This window comes from Gastrolobium bilobum, unplaced genomic scaffold, assembly GCF_033153095.1.
Source record: "Gastrolobium bilobum isolate Gb01-03AN ecotype WA unplaced genomic scaffold, APGP_CSIRO_Gbil_v1 utg5188, whole genome shotgun sequence".
Taxonomy (NCBI): domain Eukaryota; kingdom Viridiplantae; phylum Streptophyta; class Magnoliopsida; order Fabales; family Fabaceae; genus Gastrolobium; species Gastrolobium bilobum.
In genome coordinates this window covers 951,992-968,410 of record NW_026899969.1, presented here as the reverse complement: position 1 = coordinate 968,410, position 16,419 = coordinate 951,992, and the positions used below count along the sequence as shown (strand labels likewise).

Genomic DNA, 16,419 nt, shown 5'->3' with positions numbered 1-16,419 from the left:
CAACCTATGGGGTGTGGTGGAACAAGGGGCAAAGTCCCCAAAATCCAAGAGTTTACTTCTTTGTAGGCTTATCCTCTAGCTTCCTCTTGGCACCATCCTCACAATAATACCAATTATAATTGTCCAACCTACAAGTTCTCCAATTCCGAGAGCGAAACACTAACTCCCAATAGGTTCCTATGGTGATCTCCACATGCACTCAACCATAGGATCAATATTTCTACATCAAACAACAATGGTTCAAGCATCAACACCATTATTAATTCATTAATTTTTAAATCTCGAATTTTTGCCTCAAACCCTAACCCCAAAATCATGAGATCCACTAAAACCCAAGAAAACAACCTACAATGGTTATGGCTTACCTCAAGGCTTCACTCAAGTTGATTTCCAACATTCCAAAAGCTCAAAAATCCCATCAATGGCTATCCTCTTCAAGACCCACGAAAATGGCACAGGAATGGTGGATCTCTTCCTCTCAAATCTTAGCTTCTTAGTAGTTAAAGAGGTGAAGAATGAGGAAATGAGGTTATTAGAGGGAACCAAGTGCAATGGAAGCTTCTTCTTGACTCTTATGGTGGAGTTTAGACAAAGAAAAATGAAAAGGGAGAGGGAGATGATAGAGACGATGAGGAAGGAGAATGGAGAGGAGAGAGGAAGCTTTTATGATAAAAAAATATCTAATTGCGAATTTACTCTCTTACCCCTTGGTCCTTTCACTTATTACATGTTCCTCTCCCACTTCACACTCTTAGTTTATAACTAGACTTCCATATAATTTAATCCATCAATTATACATTATTTCTTTAATTAATGCAATTTTAATTATTAGGGGTATTATAATATATATATATATATATATATATATATATATATATATATATATATAGGGTAAAGGATTTTTTCAGTCAATGAAGATAAGTTATCTTCGGTGAGCTCAAAACGACATCATTTTGGGGCGTAAATCAAGGTATTTTTGTAATCCTATTATATTGCAGGGTTATATTAGTCTTTATCATTAAAAAATTTTAATCTTATAATCACAAAATGACGTCGTTTTGAGTTCACTGGAGATAATTTTATCTCCAGAGAAATATTTTTCTCATGTATATATATATATATATATATATATATATATATATATATATATATATAATTCTTCAGTCAATGAAGATAAGTTATCTTCGGTGAGCCCAAAACGACATCATTTTGGGAAGTAAATCAAGGTATTTTTGTAATTCTATTATATTGCAGAGTTATATTAGTCTTTATCATTAAAAAATTTTAATCTTATAATTACAAAATGACGTCGTTTTGAGTTCACTGGAGATAATTTTATCTCCAGAAAAATATTTTTATCATATATATATATATATATATATATATAAATAACAATTTCATTTAAATTATTAAAACATTAAATGGTAAGCATGTCTATTGTGGTATTAAAAATTAAAAGAAAATATTAGTTGTTGGTCATAATATGGAGAGATTATTTTAACTTATTATTATTATTATTTTGATTTTATATTATGTTGTAATATTTGAGAAAATTACAAAGAAAAAGGTTTTTTTTTAATCGACCATATATATAAAATTATATTATACTTTGTTTAAAATATGTTATTCTTAATTTTTTTAATTTTAATTTCAAACTATTTTTAATTAATTATACATCTTACATTTTAAATATTTTCTCTTAGATATTTTTATTCTCCAATTTATATTTTTATATTCTAATTAAATATTAAAATGCTCGTAAAATATACTTATTAATTTTTATTATTTTAGTGAATAATAAAAATTATATTAAATAAAATTCGTCGAAGATTGCTGTATACTTCCACTATAAATATTGCAATGTACATGTGACATATATCTAATTGAACTATTTTTAGGGTAAATCTAGGTCTGTTTCTGTCAAAGGTGCACTTTGTCTATTATAATACTATATACTTAATAAGGTAAGGGTACAAATCTAAACTAAACAAGAGACTCACCATGTATAAGCTGGGAATCAATGAGAGAATGTAGAACATGGTGACTGATAATCACGAGAGTGTAGATTCCAGCAACATATAACAATAAGGTAAGTGAATATACCAAAGGTATCTCTTCGATAGTAAATAATGAATAATTATATGTATGTGGAGAAGATTCTCTGCTGATAAAAAATAGTTATAATTGTTTCTATCCTTGCAGACCCAGTCAAGCATTTTTACTAGGTGCATGACTGTACATGGAGTGAGGTCAAGTATAATAAGGTAACATTTTAGTAAGGAAAAAATGTGTGTCTTTTTAAAGGATACAAATTTATGTATTTTTAAAAGAAAAATAGATACAAAGAGATGTGAGTTTCGTTAAAAAAATAAAGACAAACAAAATGTGTGAGTCTCACATCTTTGTATCTATCTCTCTTTTAAAAATATCTAAGTTTGTGTCATTTAAAAGGAGACACATTTTTTCCTTTAGTAATATAATGTGTAATCCCTAAATCAAGTATAAGAGATATTTATCTCCTATACATACATAAAAGTGTGTGGGTCATATGAGAGCATGTGAGGAGAAGAGATAAAAAGAAAACATAGATACCACATGAGTGAATCCTTTCATGTTAAAATTTTGGAAATGGATTCTCTCATGTTAAAAATATATATTATATGGTCATGTGAGAAAATCACAACCGTACAAAGGTGAATCAACGATTATAATTTTGTAACTACCTATTTCAATATTTTTTTCTCTCTCTTCCTTTATTACCATTGATCTAATTTTATATGGTTATGATTTTTCACATGACCATGTCATATTTTTATTTAATATAAGAGGATCCAGATCCTAAAATTTTACATGATCATGTAAAATTTTTATGTCTATCTGTTTCTTCACATGCATTAAATAAATGAAGTGTAATTACCATTAATGTAAAGAGATAGACACAAATTTTTTAAATAATTAGATCATGTGAAATTTTAATATGAAATAATTCATTTCCAAATATCTTACATTTTTATATGTATATAAAAAATAGTTTTTTCTCCTAAATACATTAAGTGAAAAATATTTGTCATTTTAAGAGAGAGATAGACACAAAATAATATTTTTTTTATTTAAAATTTTAAATAAAAAAAATCACTCACTTTCTCTCCCATGATTTTCATTCTTTGTGTCTATCTATCTCTTAAAATGAAATAACTTATGTCATCTATAATCACAAACATCGTCCCGTACATTAAACTCATTCTTGATCTCTATTATTATTCATTTTGTCAACCGTACTTTATGAAAAACACGTAATACGCGTTCGAGAATGGACCATTGTGGGTCGACTGTATTTATTATTGGTACGTGTATATATGACACGAACATGATGTTTAGCTTCAAATTTTATTTTGGGAAATATCAAAGAACATGCATAATTGATTGCACTCAAAATAAATATATTTCCATAATTGCTAAAACGAAGACCCCTCTATTCCACTTCCTCTATTCACCTGGTCCACTGGCAGAGGCATGTGAGGACTTTGTCAATTCTGAAGCACTTTACAATTTACCTGTCACACATGTGGGTTTTATATCATGTGGGTTTCCGAACTCAATAATGACCTTCCTTTTCATGAAAATGCGCCCGTTGGACGACATCACAACCACATTTGATATGAAAAAACAGAAAAAAAGAAGAAGCATTTATTGTCTTTTGTCTTTGATTTACGAGACCAAATGTCAAATTAAGCATCGTACGTTAAATCTTTAACCACAAAGTTGTGGTAACCATTTTTTCCTCTCTAGAAGATGAAAGATGCATTTCATTCTTTATGTATCTTATTTTTGTAAAACATATCACTTGGTGACGCCAAAAGATATATAAGCAGACAAAAATAATAATAAAAGTAAAAATTAAAAAATAGATAGATAAAAAAGATAAAGGATAAAAAATAAATTAAAATAAAGTTAAATAAAGTGAAAAAAATACATAAACAAACAAAAAAGAATAAGAAAGTAAAAAAAAAAATAGAGAGTTAACAAAAAAAAAATACATAAAAGAAGAAAGATTGAGAGAAAAGAAAGAAACAAAGAAAGAAATCGAAAAAAAAGACAAAAAAATGAGGGGTGAAGAAAAAATAAAATTAAAGGAGATAAAAAGGAATCATCTGAAACATATAAGAAAAATTGATCTAATCTTCTATAAAAAATTTTTTTTGAGATATTCCATTCGGTTCATTCTAACTATTATTATTATTTTGTTAACTGTAAATTCCCCTATCTAATCAATCATTCTAACTATTTAATAAATAAAATATAAATATTGTTTACACTTTCTTAATATTAGTATAATTTTAAATTTATTATATTTCAATAAAATATTAGGAGAGTTATTGAAAAATTATTTCAAGAAAATATAACAAAACTCAAGCATACATAAGGTCACTGTGAGCCATGGATGAAGTGACCTCAACAATTTGGGTCTTAAGAGAAGGCAAACACAAGATTTGGGTTTGGGTCCAATGCTAACTTAACTTGTCTTGTCTTTTGAGCAGTCAACAAAACTGTGCCCCTTTGAGTGCCAAAAGAATATTCAAGCAAAGAAGCAAATAAATAAAGGGTTAAAAATATATCTTTTTAAAGTATGTAATTTATGTCCTTTTAATAATTTATAACTATATACTAAAAGTAATACATAGTTATAATATAAAAGTTATATATTTTATTTTTATTTTTCACGTCAACATACAACGTATGAAGAGAGAAAAAAAAAATACAATTATCAAATTTATTAATTAATAAGCACTAGACACTAGTTACTGGCAAAGGAAGCTTATTGAGTTTTCCTAATTCACAGCCACAGGCAGGCGGCAGCATCACTAATATTTCACATTTCTAATAAGAAAAACATACTCTTTTAGAATTGATCAATTTATAATTATGTATTAATTTTTTGAATTATACTAATTATAAATTTTTTGAATTATAAAGAATTATTGAAAAATTATATAAAACTATCATATACTGAAAAATTAAAAATATTTGAATCGATTCATTGTTTAACATTAATGTCATTTCCCCTTTTAAAATTGCTTGAAGGGAAGAAAAAAAATTACGATCACTGCCTTACGAGAAATCCCCGACATACGGTCTCAAAAACATATTACCTAGCCATTTTATAAAGTGTTCATGATTGGATACATGTTGATATATGGAATCCAAACATAATTGGAGGCGAAGTTGTTGTATAAATGGTTATGAATAAGAAGTTGGAAGAGTTATTTTTTTATTCCGAACAACTGTGTTTTTTCGTTTGCGAACAATCGTACCTCTTCATTTTCGAATAGTCGCGTCTCTTCGTTTGTGAATAGTTGTGCCTCTTGGGCTTGTGACCATTCATCTCCTATATATACCAGTGTCTAGTGAATTCAAATAACAAGTTTTTCTAACTCCTTACAAAACTCTTACATTGCCTTTGTTTGCGATTGATCAAGTGTTCATTGTGTCCGCTAATATTGTTTCTTCTAGTTGTGCCACCGTCAAAATAAAGGTAAATCATTCTATTTTGAGAAGCATTTGTCCATGAATTTTAGACATCGTTGAAGGGGTAAAATTACCTTAAGGACACAATATTCAATACTGGGCTCATATTTTATTTCTTGTAATTTCTTATGCCTTGCATATAACATTCTGATTTTCTATGTGATTGCATTATATTTTATGCATTTTTGTGTTTTCGCTGATATTACCATAATCAACAATACATATTTTTGCACTAACCCCAATAACAGAAGCTACATGTATTTTGAGAAGGCTATATGTTATATTTTAATTTTTTTTGGATTTTTTTCTTTATAAATGTATTTTTTTTTTATAAAAATATTGTTAAACTTGATCATTTATGAATGGTTTTTAACCAATTAAAATGGTATATTAGGCCCCCCACTTAGGGGTGTTCCCGGTTTGGATTGGATCAATTTTGAAGTAAAAATCATCGGACCTAATTTCGTCGCGTTGATCATTTAATCATCCATTTAATTTAGATTTTTTTCAAATTCGATCTAATCCATTTGGAATGGATTGATTTTCGATTTTTTGAAAAAGTCTAAAATTTCAGTCATATAAATCACTAGCTATATCAAAATATAAAGATACAAATCACTGAAAATTTGAAGTCTTCAAACTAAAATAAATCTTAAAATTTACGAAGAGTTAAAATAATATAATAGACAATAAAAAACTAAGACAATGTAGTTTGCTATCCATAACATCAAAACAGCAAGATTGCAAGTCCCCATTTTTCTCTTCCATGCTTCACTCTTTCAGTTTGCTTAATGCTCATTCTGTGGTCTTCAAAACAATCGATAAGCCAACAACTTTCATGAAAATAAGATATTAAGAGAGGGTTCAAGTGACAACAAATTTAAAATAAATACTTGAATAATTGAAATTAAAAAATATATTGAACTGGTTTAGATTGGATCGATTTTTGATTTTGGATTGGTTGATGAACACAAGTTACTACAACTCATTCAATTTATTCTAATATAATAAAATCAAATTTTTATATTTGTTCAAATAGATATAATTTTGTTCTCTCAATATTCGTGGCTTCACATGATTGTGATATTATTAAAATCATATAGGATAATTATTTACAATTATTCCATATATAATATCTTACACAATTTTCAAAAGATCTGATGATCCCATAATTAACACAATGGGTTATTTCCTTGGCGTTGATATAGATATATGGTCTCTATGGATCTTGCCGTAATTGTATCCTCTAATAGGAATGTGCAAAATAATAAAAGACTTGAATTTTTTTATGAACTGAATTGTATTGTATCTAAAAGAATTGATTTACATGAATTGAATTGGATTTTTAAAAACCATTTATGAAACCAGATTAAATTTTGTTTTTATTTATATATCTTTTTTCTCTCTATTTTTCTTAAGTATTTTTCTATTTATTTTATTTTAGTTTTATTTATTTATTTATTTTTTATTAAATTTCTAATATCATTTATACCCGGTATCATTTTTGAGAAGGATTTAAAGTCTTAATCCTGATTCTTCTCAAATCGGACTAATCGCGAAATAATGAATGGATGAAATATATATTTTTTTAAAAAAAAAATCCATTTGACAAAACAGATTCGTAAAAATAAATCAGTTTAGTTTTTTAAACTGAATTATTTTTTTCAGTTTAGTCAAGAAAATCAAAATAAATTGTGCATACCTCTATCCTCTGTTTAATTTTATGGGGTTTATATCCGTTATGTTATAGGAATTATTATTATTTTATATTAAAAAAAGGAAAAACTAAAATTTATTGAATAAAACGACCTCTTATTTTCTTTAATATTATGTAATTTATATTTTTCTTATTCGGAAAGAAAAATTGATTCGTATAACATAAAAGATATAATAATCCCCCAATTTTATACTGACTTAAGCATTGAAATATTCATGGGTTTTTGACCTAAGAAATGTGAATTTCACAAAAAATACACATGTTTAGTTCGTTGACCAAATGTGTTACCGACTTAATGCAGAAAAACGCGTTTAAGATGGCTACGCGTTTAGTCGGGCACCTGACACATGCGTGTTTCTAATTGTGACGCGACTATGCCACGGAACTCGTGCCTAATAATGATACATCTTGGTATTGTGCTGGTCAGACTTGTCATGAACACGCATCTGGGACAGACGTGTTCAGACACGTATTTGGTACAAACGTGTTCAGGCACTGTTCAAACACGTACTGGTACATACGTGTTCAAATTTGTCAGAAATGCCCTTGTGTCAGGTGCATGACTTAACGCGTATTTACCTGAAACGTGTCTTCCTGCATTAATCCAATAAAATATTTGGTTAGCAAACTAAATAAGTGGATTTTTTTGAAATTCGCCATGTCAAAAACCCAATATTCATCGTTCTATCATCCCTTTATATTTAGGGGGTATTTGGTAAAGGATAATTATTTTTTACTCGGGAAATATAATTACTAGGGATATGGTGGGAAAATAAGTTTGATAGGAAAATTAAGAAAAAGTTGTTTGGTTGGCAAAAATTTTATCGGAAAAATTGGGTAGAATTTTATAAATCTATGTTTGGTTGAAGGTAAAATATTGATGGAGAAATGAGGTAAGATTACCAAATTAACCCCTTTTAATTTTTGAATGTTTACATCTCTCCTCCAAATTATAGAGGATATTTTTGTCATGTTTTTGTTTCCTACTTCTCCATTTAGCCATCCATCTTGCAATACCATCTCCAAAGTGGCATTTTGGCATAGTGCATTAGATAACTTTTTCCAAATAATTTTAAAAGTCTAGGCAAGTTGGTTTGCTACCAATATTCTTAAAAAACTTGAACCAAACATGGATCACAAAATCCTAATATATAATGCCTAAGCATCCTCTAAGAAAACTTGAATCAAACACTTCCTTACTGGAATAGCGGGCAAGCAACAAACTTGAAAGACACAAAAAAAAAAAAAAATTGATTTAAATCGTTGAGTTATCTATACCTAACATGTTTTATCATTATTTAACATTTTTTTAAAGCACTTAGATTATTAATTACTTTTAAACTTTGTCATGTTAATATTTTCTAAAAATTTTAAGTGTTCATGCTCTTAAAATAATTATTATAATTTCTTTGTATTAATTTTTTCTTACTTAATTTTAACTATTCGCTCTTATTTTTCTTAAATCTTTATATCTTTATTGCTATATATTAAATTAGAAAACATTGCTATGAGAATGGCTTGAACTTTTTTTTTTCAAGAATGATACTTGCCATTTTTAATTTTTATTATTTTACATTTTAAAATTAAACTATTTTGAATGAATTATATTATATTTTTATAGAATTTTTTTTATTTTAACTTATATTTTTTATTTTTATCTATATTAATTATACATACATACATATATATATATATATATATATCTGAATTATGAATTATGAATTTTTTTCAAATTTTAAGATTTATACCTATTGAGGGGATAGACGTTAGAATGAATGCAAATATGTAATTGTGGATACGTACACGATCTTACCCAATCCTCTCACTCATCCCCCTCTACTTCATTCTCTTTTTCTTTTCATCCCCAAACTTTCTTCCATTGTGTTCCTTTTCTACTTTTTTGCGGATTCTCACCATCTTTATAATTGGGTATGCTTTCCTGCTATATATTCCTTCCTTGATTGTGAGGGTACATTGTTTCTCTTCTCTTCTCTTCTCTGCTCACGCCCTCTCTGATTCTTTCTCTATTTGCTTCTGTCCCTGCCTCTTCCCTTTGTACTCTCAATTTGAAGGTTAATTATCTTTTTTGGATTAATATTCATGTCTTACAAGATCAATTTTTTATTAGCTCTTAATGACGGGTGATCAATTGATGTTATTTAACAGGTAAACCCAGATGGCAGAGTGCAACAGGGAAGACAATTTCGCTGCCCACAACATTATTGAGGTACCTAACCTAACCTCATTCTCCTTCTTATGTTTTTGTCAGGTACCCAGCAAAACGTACCGTAACCTAAATATCTCTTCAACATTTCTGTCTTAGTTTCATTTATTCACCTCCCAATAATAAATTAATATTGTACCCCCAAAAAATAATAATATCAGTCTTGTTAGTACATTGCATATATGAAAAACTGGAAAGTAAGAAACTTGATTGCATTACGTTTTTTCTGCAAAAGATAAAATGTAATTTATTGTCCAGGGACATACTAACATATTTTTTGATATTTTTATTTTTTAAATTATTAAATATAATTATATGTTAACTTTATTAAATAACTTATTCATTCACTATCAATAAAGGCGATCGAATATGATGAAAAGAGTCTTAGAATATCAAAAGAGTATGCTTTTCTCATTAGAAATGTGAAATATTAGTGATGCTGCCTGTGAATTAGGAACACTCAATAAGCTTCCTTTGCCAGTAACTGGTAATTAATAAATTAGATAATTGAGTACCAATAATTATTTGTTGGAGTGTGGTAAGGAATGTTCCGAGGCTGGGAATGAAAAAAAATGGTTAGTGAAAGAATCATCCATTTATAGGATACAATTACTAGAACCGGCTTAATTGAGTCTCTTCAAGCCATTAGAATAAAAAAATTGACTGACACTGACATAGCCTTGTTTAATTAGTTCATTGTTCAGTATATTCCTAACTCTAAAAATATTAACAACTCAACAATTAATCATGTCATTCTATCATTAGTCAATGACTCAATGGTAATGATTGCTGCGTGGTGGGGCGGCTGCGATGGGAAAAGGAAATAGAAAGAGGGGAGGAATCAAAATCGGCTGCAGTTGTTTACAATAATTAATAGCATGTTGATAATGATACATATTAATTGGGTCTCTAATGAATTTGTTGGGAAAATAATTTTACCAAAAAGTGCCTAGACTTGTTAATGGGAGACTTGCTTGGCAGGTTCCGCCTCCAGGGTTATACCCCTTACTTGATAAGGATTATAGGGATGCAGTTTTTGACACTGCCCCTGATTAGTTTTTCTCTTTTGTTTCTGGGCTAGAGCCCCCCTTATATAAAAATAAAAATAAAAAAAATTGCCTAGACTTGTGTGTGAAATCACTTCCCCTTGGGCAAAGATTGATTATCATGTTAAAAATGAATATCATTTACTGCACTTACGGATATGCAATAATTTATATTTTTTGTGTAATGGAACAAAATTTTTACTTGTTGGTTGCTGAAATATGGATTATATTTTTTGTGAAATTGATTTAATACCAGCCAACATCCGCGGGAAAGAAGTACCGTGGACTTGTCCCAAAGAAGCCTTTGATATCTAAAGTAAGTCTATATTATAAATCAAGATTGTTTTACAATACAAGAAACACATTTATGTTTTACTTTCCTACTTGGAAGTTCGAATTGAATTGGTCACGCTTCAATTTATTTATTTATTTATTTTCTTTTGTGGACTGAAACTTAAAAGGATCATGAACGGGCATTCTTTGATTCAGCTGACTGGGCATTATGCAAGGTATTTTACCATTTATTAAACACAAATTCTGCCATTTGATATTCTTCCAATTCAAATAAATTAAGCAGTAAATACTAAATACTAAATACAACCTAAAATGCTTTATTCTCTTCCATATCAGTATATGCATACAAACCTGATCATTTTCCAATGACTAAAATGTGTGGATATCAACTTAAACAGCAAGGTGCTGCAGTGAATCAGCAAACTACGGAAGCCGTAGAGACCTTGCGACCAAAACTACAGGTAAAGATGTTATATAGAATTTTAGTAGTTCAATATCTCACACACACACACACACACATATATATACTATATAGGGATCAAAAGATATATAAACACTTTATTTTTCATGTTTATTTTAACAGAGAACACCGCACCAGCAGCTTCCCCCAAGAAGACCTGCTTGTACATCTGGCCGAGAAAATCTCGTCAGTTAATTACAGTAGCACTTCAATAATTTACGATAGCATTTTATTGTTTTAAGAATTAACCAATTTGACTTTTTTTTTTCTTCACGTTTCTTGCTGGGAGAGTATGTTTAATAAGCCTCGACAGGAAGTTTCTCAATCAATTTTATAAATCTCATCATATTCGTGATCTGATGAACATTATAATTTTGCTGGATGCTTTGAATAATTTTCTGTTCAATAAAGTCAATTTCAGTTCCATTTATTGGGAAAAAATAATTAAATTTCTGGCGTTCCAGTACATGCTAGCAAAATCTTCAGGCTTATACATCTTTATTTTATGTAGGACGACAAGATAAATAGTTAGCATCGATTACGAGTTTTACTTCTTAAAAATACAAGCTAAAACAACCACCGAAGCCAAGTGGGTAGCTTTTATGCACTTAGTAAACAATATAACAGGAAGTGCTAATAAAAGTCACTGAGTTTGGTGTAATAGTAAGGGGCTTGAACTAGATTTGGTGGTAGTGAGGGACTTGGATAATTTATATTAAAAAAAAAAAAAACAGAAGTGCTGATAAAAAGCTAGAAAAGCCCAAAGTTGTGGGAAAGCAGAAACTGCCACCACTTGGCCAACGAAGAATGAAAATTTTGCCATGTGCTAATTTAAGCATCCTTTATTTTGTTTATATTTTAATACAGAAACGAAGCAGAGTTTTTTTTTTTTTTTGACCAAACGGACGCTTATGTTTTATTAAAGGTCCCTTTATTTTTAGCAAAAGAACTATGCAATCCAGAAAATATGCAGTTCAGTGTTCATAGGAGGGTATGAGTTTCATCTGTCTCAGCTTCGCCACCCAGAACCTGATACTCTCAAAGGTATCAGAATACCCAAAAAACCCATATTCCCTACTCTTGTTCATACTAGATACATGTTGAAACTTAAAATGTAGCACTGTTTGGACTGCTTCATAGGCCGCAATCTCCTCCAATTTGGTCTTGTGAAGCCCATATTTCTCCACAATCTGGTCCCAAACCCTACCCTTGTCACGCATCAACTCCACCAAATCAAACTCTTGGCTCTCATCGAACGGCACAAACTCAACGTCGCACACTTCACACAGCAGCTTCCACACGCTCTTCCAAGTAAAAACGTCACCGTTAGTGCAATTGAAGGCCTGGTTCTTAGGCTTTGGGGTAACCGCAGCCCACACGTGCTGCTGCGCCAACACTCTCACATCGGTCATGTCACAGAAATGTTCCCACGTGTACCTAGTTCCCGGGTACCGAAACGGCAGTCCTACGTGGCGGCAAATTGCGGCGTAAGTCGTCAGTATCATCAGCGCGTTATACAAACTCCTCGAAGACCCGCCTATTATAAGGGAGGCGCGGTGCACTGAGTACGTCAAAGATGGCGCGTGGGACGCAACGACATCCTCCAGCGAATAGTAGAAATTCGGGTACGGAAGTCGTGGCATGTTCTCGTGAAATGGTGGCTCGTGGCAGACGAGTTGGGTTGACAGGACCGGGTCCGAAATTGGACCCATGTAGTGTTTGGTGCCGGTTTGGACAGTTACGTGGTTGAGCCGGGAAGACGGTGAAGATTTTAGAACGTTGAGAACGTTGAGTAGCATGGCTTTGTTAACGGTGATGTTGGCTTCTTCGTTTTCAAGAAACTGAAAGGTGAGCCAGAAGAGGTGGGTGACCTCGTGGGCAATGGGGAAGAGCTTGGCACGTGTGTCGGCTGAGTCAACGGCGTCGAAGGTGATGAATTGGTCGACGATGGAAGAAGGGAACCATTCCGGCGGTGGCCGGCGAGCCGCGCCGTAAACTTTCCATGGGCCTCCGAGACAATTGGGCTGCTTTAGGGCCTCCACTAGGCTCAGCCCAGCCATACCTGTGGCACCAATTACTAGTGCAACGGAAGTTTGCAGCTCCATATCACTGTTTATTTCAACACCAAGAAGTCTGTGAACTGTGAAGTGTGCCGGTAGTGAGTTTGAAACCCAACTTAACTGCACTATAACTAACTGAAGGCTGGAAAACAAATTCCAATCATCAAAAACCATTTATTTTATGAAATTGTTTTCGCTAACTGTAGAGATAATTATCTCATTCAAGTGGATATAAAAAAAAGTAATTTCTTTTTTTTTTTTTTAATTTTTCTTTAACTCATGGACTCTATATTTCTTGTTACTCTATCAAAAAAATTTCTTATATTAAATGAGAGAAGTATTTTTTTTATTTTATTAAAAGTTGTTTTGGTTGACTTTTAAATGTTATAGATAGAGGTGACAAAGTGGGCGGGATGGTCCCGTCAAAAACGTCCCATCCCGTCAAAAAATGAGTCAGTCCGTCTCTCCTCACTTTTGAAAGTAGGATGAAAAACTCAGCCCGCCTCACCCTGTTTGGCGGGTTGGCCCGCCAGCCCGAGCCTATTTTACACTGACTCGCCTCGGCCCACCAATGTCCGACATCAACCCGTCAAAAACTGAGCCGACCCCGCCCCACTTTTGAGATGGGTTGAAAAACTCAGTCTGTCTTGCCTCATTTAGCGGGCGGGGCGGGTTGGCCCGCTGAGCCAAGTCCGCTTTTGCCGGCTCTAGTTATAAATGTATAAATTTTATAAAAATTTGTAAATTATTCTTTGAAAAGGTTATACTTATCACCACAAAAGTTTATCACCCTTACAACTAACTTAATCACCCTTAGATTATAATTGAATCTAACGGCTCACAATCAATCCTTATAATCATAATTTTAACTCTCCATCATCTCTCACATTCTATCTAGATCTGACAATTCTTTCTCCACCATTTTTCTTTCTCCGTCCAAATTTATTCCGGTGGTTACTGATCATTTTTTGAGGGATCAATGGATGAATTAGGGTAATTTGACGATAAAATTGATCTCACTCAATGATGAAATATTTCAAAATAATAATAAGAGTAAATATCTTTTTGGGTTCCTAATAAAAAAATATGGTCTCCCACTTTAGTCCCTTAAAAAAAAGTTAGTCTCGTGGTAAAATGGACTCATTTTATCTTTTAGAGTCTTTTTTGAATTTGTGAAGAACTACAATTTCAACTAAACGAGTTTACTTTGAATTTTTCAGAGACTTCGAGATTAAAAAAATTAATTTCAAAAGTGAGAATCATATTTTTTATTAAGATCCAAAAGGATGTTTCCTCTGATAATAATATGATGGTTGCCTTAACTGTTTTCGATTCTTAATTCGCACGAAAAAAAAATCTATGAATTAAAGTATCATGACGATTTGTGGTGCATTTACTATAAGCAATTATTATTATTATTATTATAAGGGTAGTAACAGTGGCCGCTAATCTTCTTGGTCGCAGTCGTAGGAAATCCTCCGACGGCTTATGCATTACAAAACCTCAACAAAATGATAATATTCTATTTAAACAAAAAAAACTTTGGGGTAGAGGGTTTCGCTTCGTGAATGGTGATAGTCTAAATTATTAAATGAGAAATATTTTTATTATGTTAATGTAGATAAGGTATCTTATGTTGGTGAAACAAAATAATAAGAGGGACTCACAAATAATTGGAGAAAAAAATAAATAAAAATGGGACTTACTTTTGTTACGTGTGTATAAAAAATGAGTTATGTCATGTTGAATGATAAGATAAATATAACCTTTATTAAACATATTCATTATTTTTGTGTGTCAGAGGGTTGAGAACTGCGAGACGGAGAAATTGGAAATTAAGATTACAAGAATTGATGGAGAGCCATTAGATTTAATTGTAATTTAAGGATAATTAAGTTAGTTATAAGTGTAATAAACTTTTGTAATGATAAGTATAATTCCTCCCATTATTTTTAACATAATAGTTTATTAATTTGAGAGTGTTACTTTTCTTCAACGACAGTAAAAAAAATTTGTCTACAGTCCTGACAAATTTAAGTGGAGTCAACTTTTAAAATAAAAAAAATATAAATACATATTTATAGATATAAGGGAAACAGGAGAAAGCAATCACCTATGAAATAAGCTATGGTTACCCTTTAATTTAAGGGTGCATATTTTCTTATGTTGTAGGATAGTAGGAGAAAAAAAAAGTAGAGATAAATTAAATGTGGGTCCCATATTTTAAATTAAAAAAGAAAAGAAAAATTAATTGGCACGGAAAATGAATTTGTGTAGGAAAAAGTTCTTATCTCATGTAAAAGGAGATAATGATTTCCCTTAATTTAATTTGCATAAATCATGTGATCAACTGAACCCGTTATTGCGGGGCCGCGTATTCAGACTGTGCGAAAAGACTAATAAATTGTTATAAAAAAAAAAGACTAATAAATGCTCTTCAATTGTGTTGATTAACAAAAAAAACAAAAGCTATCGTGGAAAAGAAAAAATTAAGAACAACAAACGAGTTCATACCAATTTTAACATGCGTTCATTTTTTCTGCAGTTATTATACATAAGTTATCTGCAGTACACTCAATACGACGTCGTTTTGGGAAGAAAATTATGGTATTTTTAATTTATTTAAAGGTTATAATAGTTTTTATATTTATAATTTTTTAAGATTTTAAGTTTTAATACCAAAATTACGTCGTTTTGAAAATAAATACAAATAATTTATCTGCGATAATTACAGAAATATTTTTCCCATTTACTATATTTGAAAGAGGTTTAAAATCTTAACAATTGACCCATCCCAATCAAAATTAACGTAGAGGATACTTAAAAAAAAAAAAAAAAAAACGAGATTCATACCAAACCGGGAAAACTTGAACCAAACAGTGACTTGTACATTTATGAAAACTCCTGTCTTTTTTTTGCAGTAGATCAGCCCTTGAAAATATCTCACCATTGCATAAGAATAATAACAATTTTAGCGACAATCAGTAGAATCTCACTGGATGATTAGTTTTTTGTACAGTTTCATGATTATCACGATTTGATTTTTTTTAGCGGTTTAAAAAATTTATTGTCACTTAAGAAATACCCAAATT

At 30.7% G+C, this 16,419-nt stretch overlaps 2 protein-coding genes across 4 annotated transcripts; one reads left to right on the top strand and one right to left on the bottom strand.

Moving 5' to 3' along the window:
* Positions 1 to 9,082: 9,082 nt before the first annotated feature.
* LOC133294567 (uncharacterized) lies at positions 9,083 to 11,567 on the top strand. 3 transcript variants are annotated; one of them, XM_061493257.1, is made up of 6 exons: positions 9,083 to 9,172; positions 9,410 to 9,470; positions 10,770 to 10,829; positions 10,975 to 11,022; positions 11,206 to 11,268; positions 11,391 to 11,567. In XM_061493257.1, the coding sequence occupies exons 2-6, from the start codon at positions 9,420 to 9,422 to the stop codon at positions 11,460 to 11,462; spliced, it is 294 nt and encodes a 97-aa protein (XP_061349241.1). In that variant the 5' UTR covers positions 9,083 to 9,172; positions 9,410 to 9,419; the 3' UTR covers positions 11,463 to 11,567. The 3 variants fall into 3 exon arrangements, with proteins under 3 accessions (XP_061349241.1, XP_061349243.1, XP_061349242.1); XM_061493259.1 differs by having other exon boundaries at positions 9,083 to 9,212; XM_061493258.1 differs by having other exon boundaries at positions 9,112 to 9,315.
* A 360-nt stretch (positions 11,568 to 11,927) lies between these two features.
* On the bottom strand, positions 11,928 to 13,491 carry LOC133294550 (3-oxo-Delta(4,5)-steroid 5-beta-reductase-like). Its single transcript, XM_061493239.1, has one exon. It carries the CDS (start codon positions 13,370 to 13,372, stop codon positions 12,242 to 12,244), a length of 1,131 nt encoding a protein of 376 aa, XP_061349223.1. The 5' UTR covers positions 13,373 to 13,491; the 3' UTR covers positions 11,928 to 12,241.
* Positions 13,492 to 16,419: the final 2,928 nt, after the last annotated feature.

What these genes read in the sequence shown, in the direction of transcription:
- LOC133294550 (XM_061493239.1), bottom strand. Translation starts at nt 13,372, where the DNA reads ATGGAGCTGCAAACTTCCGTTGCACTAGTAATTGGTGCCACAGGTATG.
- LOC133294567 (XM_061493257.1), top strand. Translation starts at nt 9,420, where the DNA reads ATGGCAGAGTGCAACAGGGAAGACAATTTCGCTGCCCACAACATTATT. An exon ending in AGAAGCCTTTGATATCTAAA is followed by an intron (nt 10,830 to 10,974) that starts GTAAGTCTATAT and finishes GAAACTTAAAAG; the next exon opens with GATCATGAACGGGCATTCTT. An exon ending in CCTTGCGACCAAAACTACAG is followed by an intron (nt 11,269 to 11,390) that starts GTAAAGATGTTA and finishes TTATTTTAACAG; the next exon opens with AGAACACCGCACCAGCAGCT.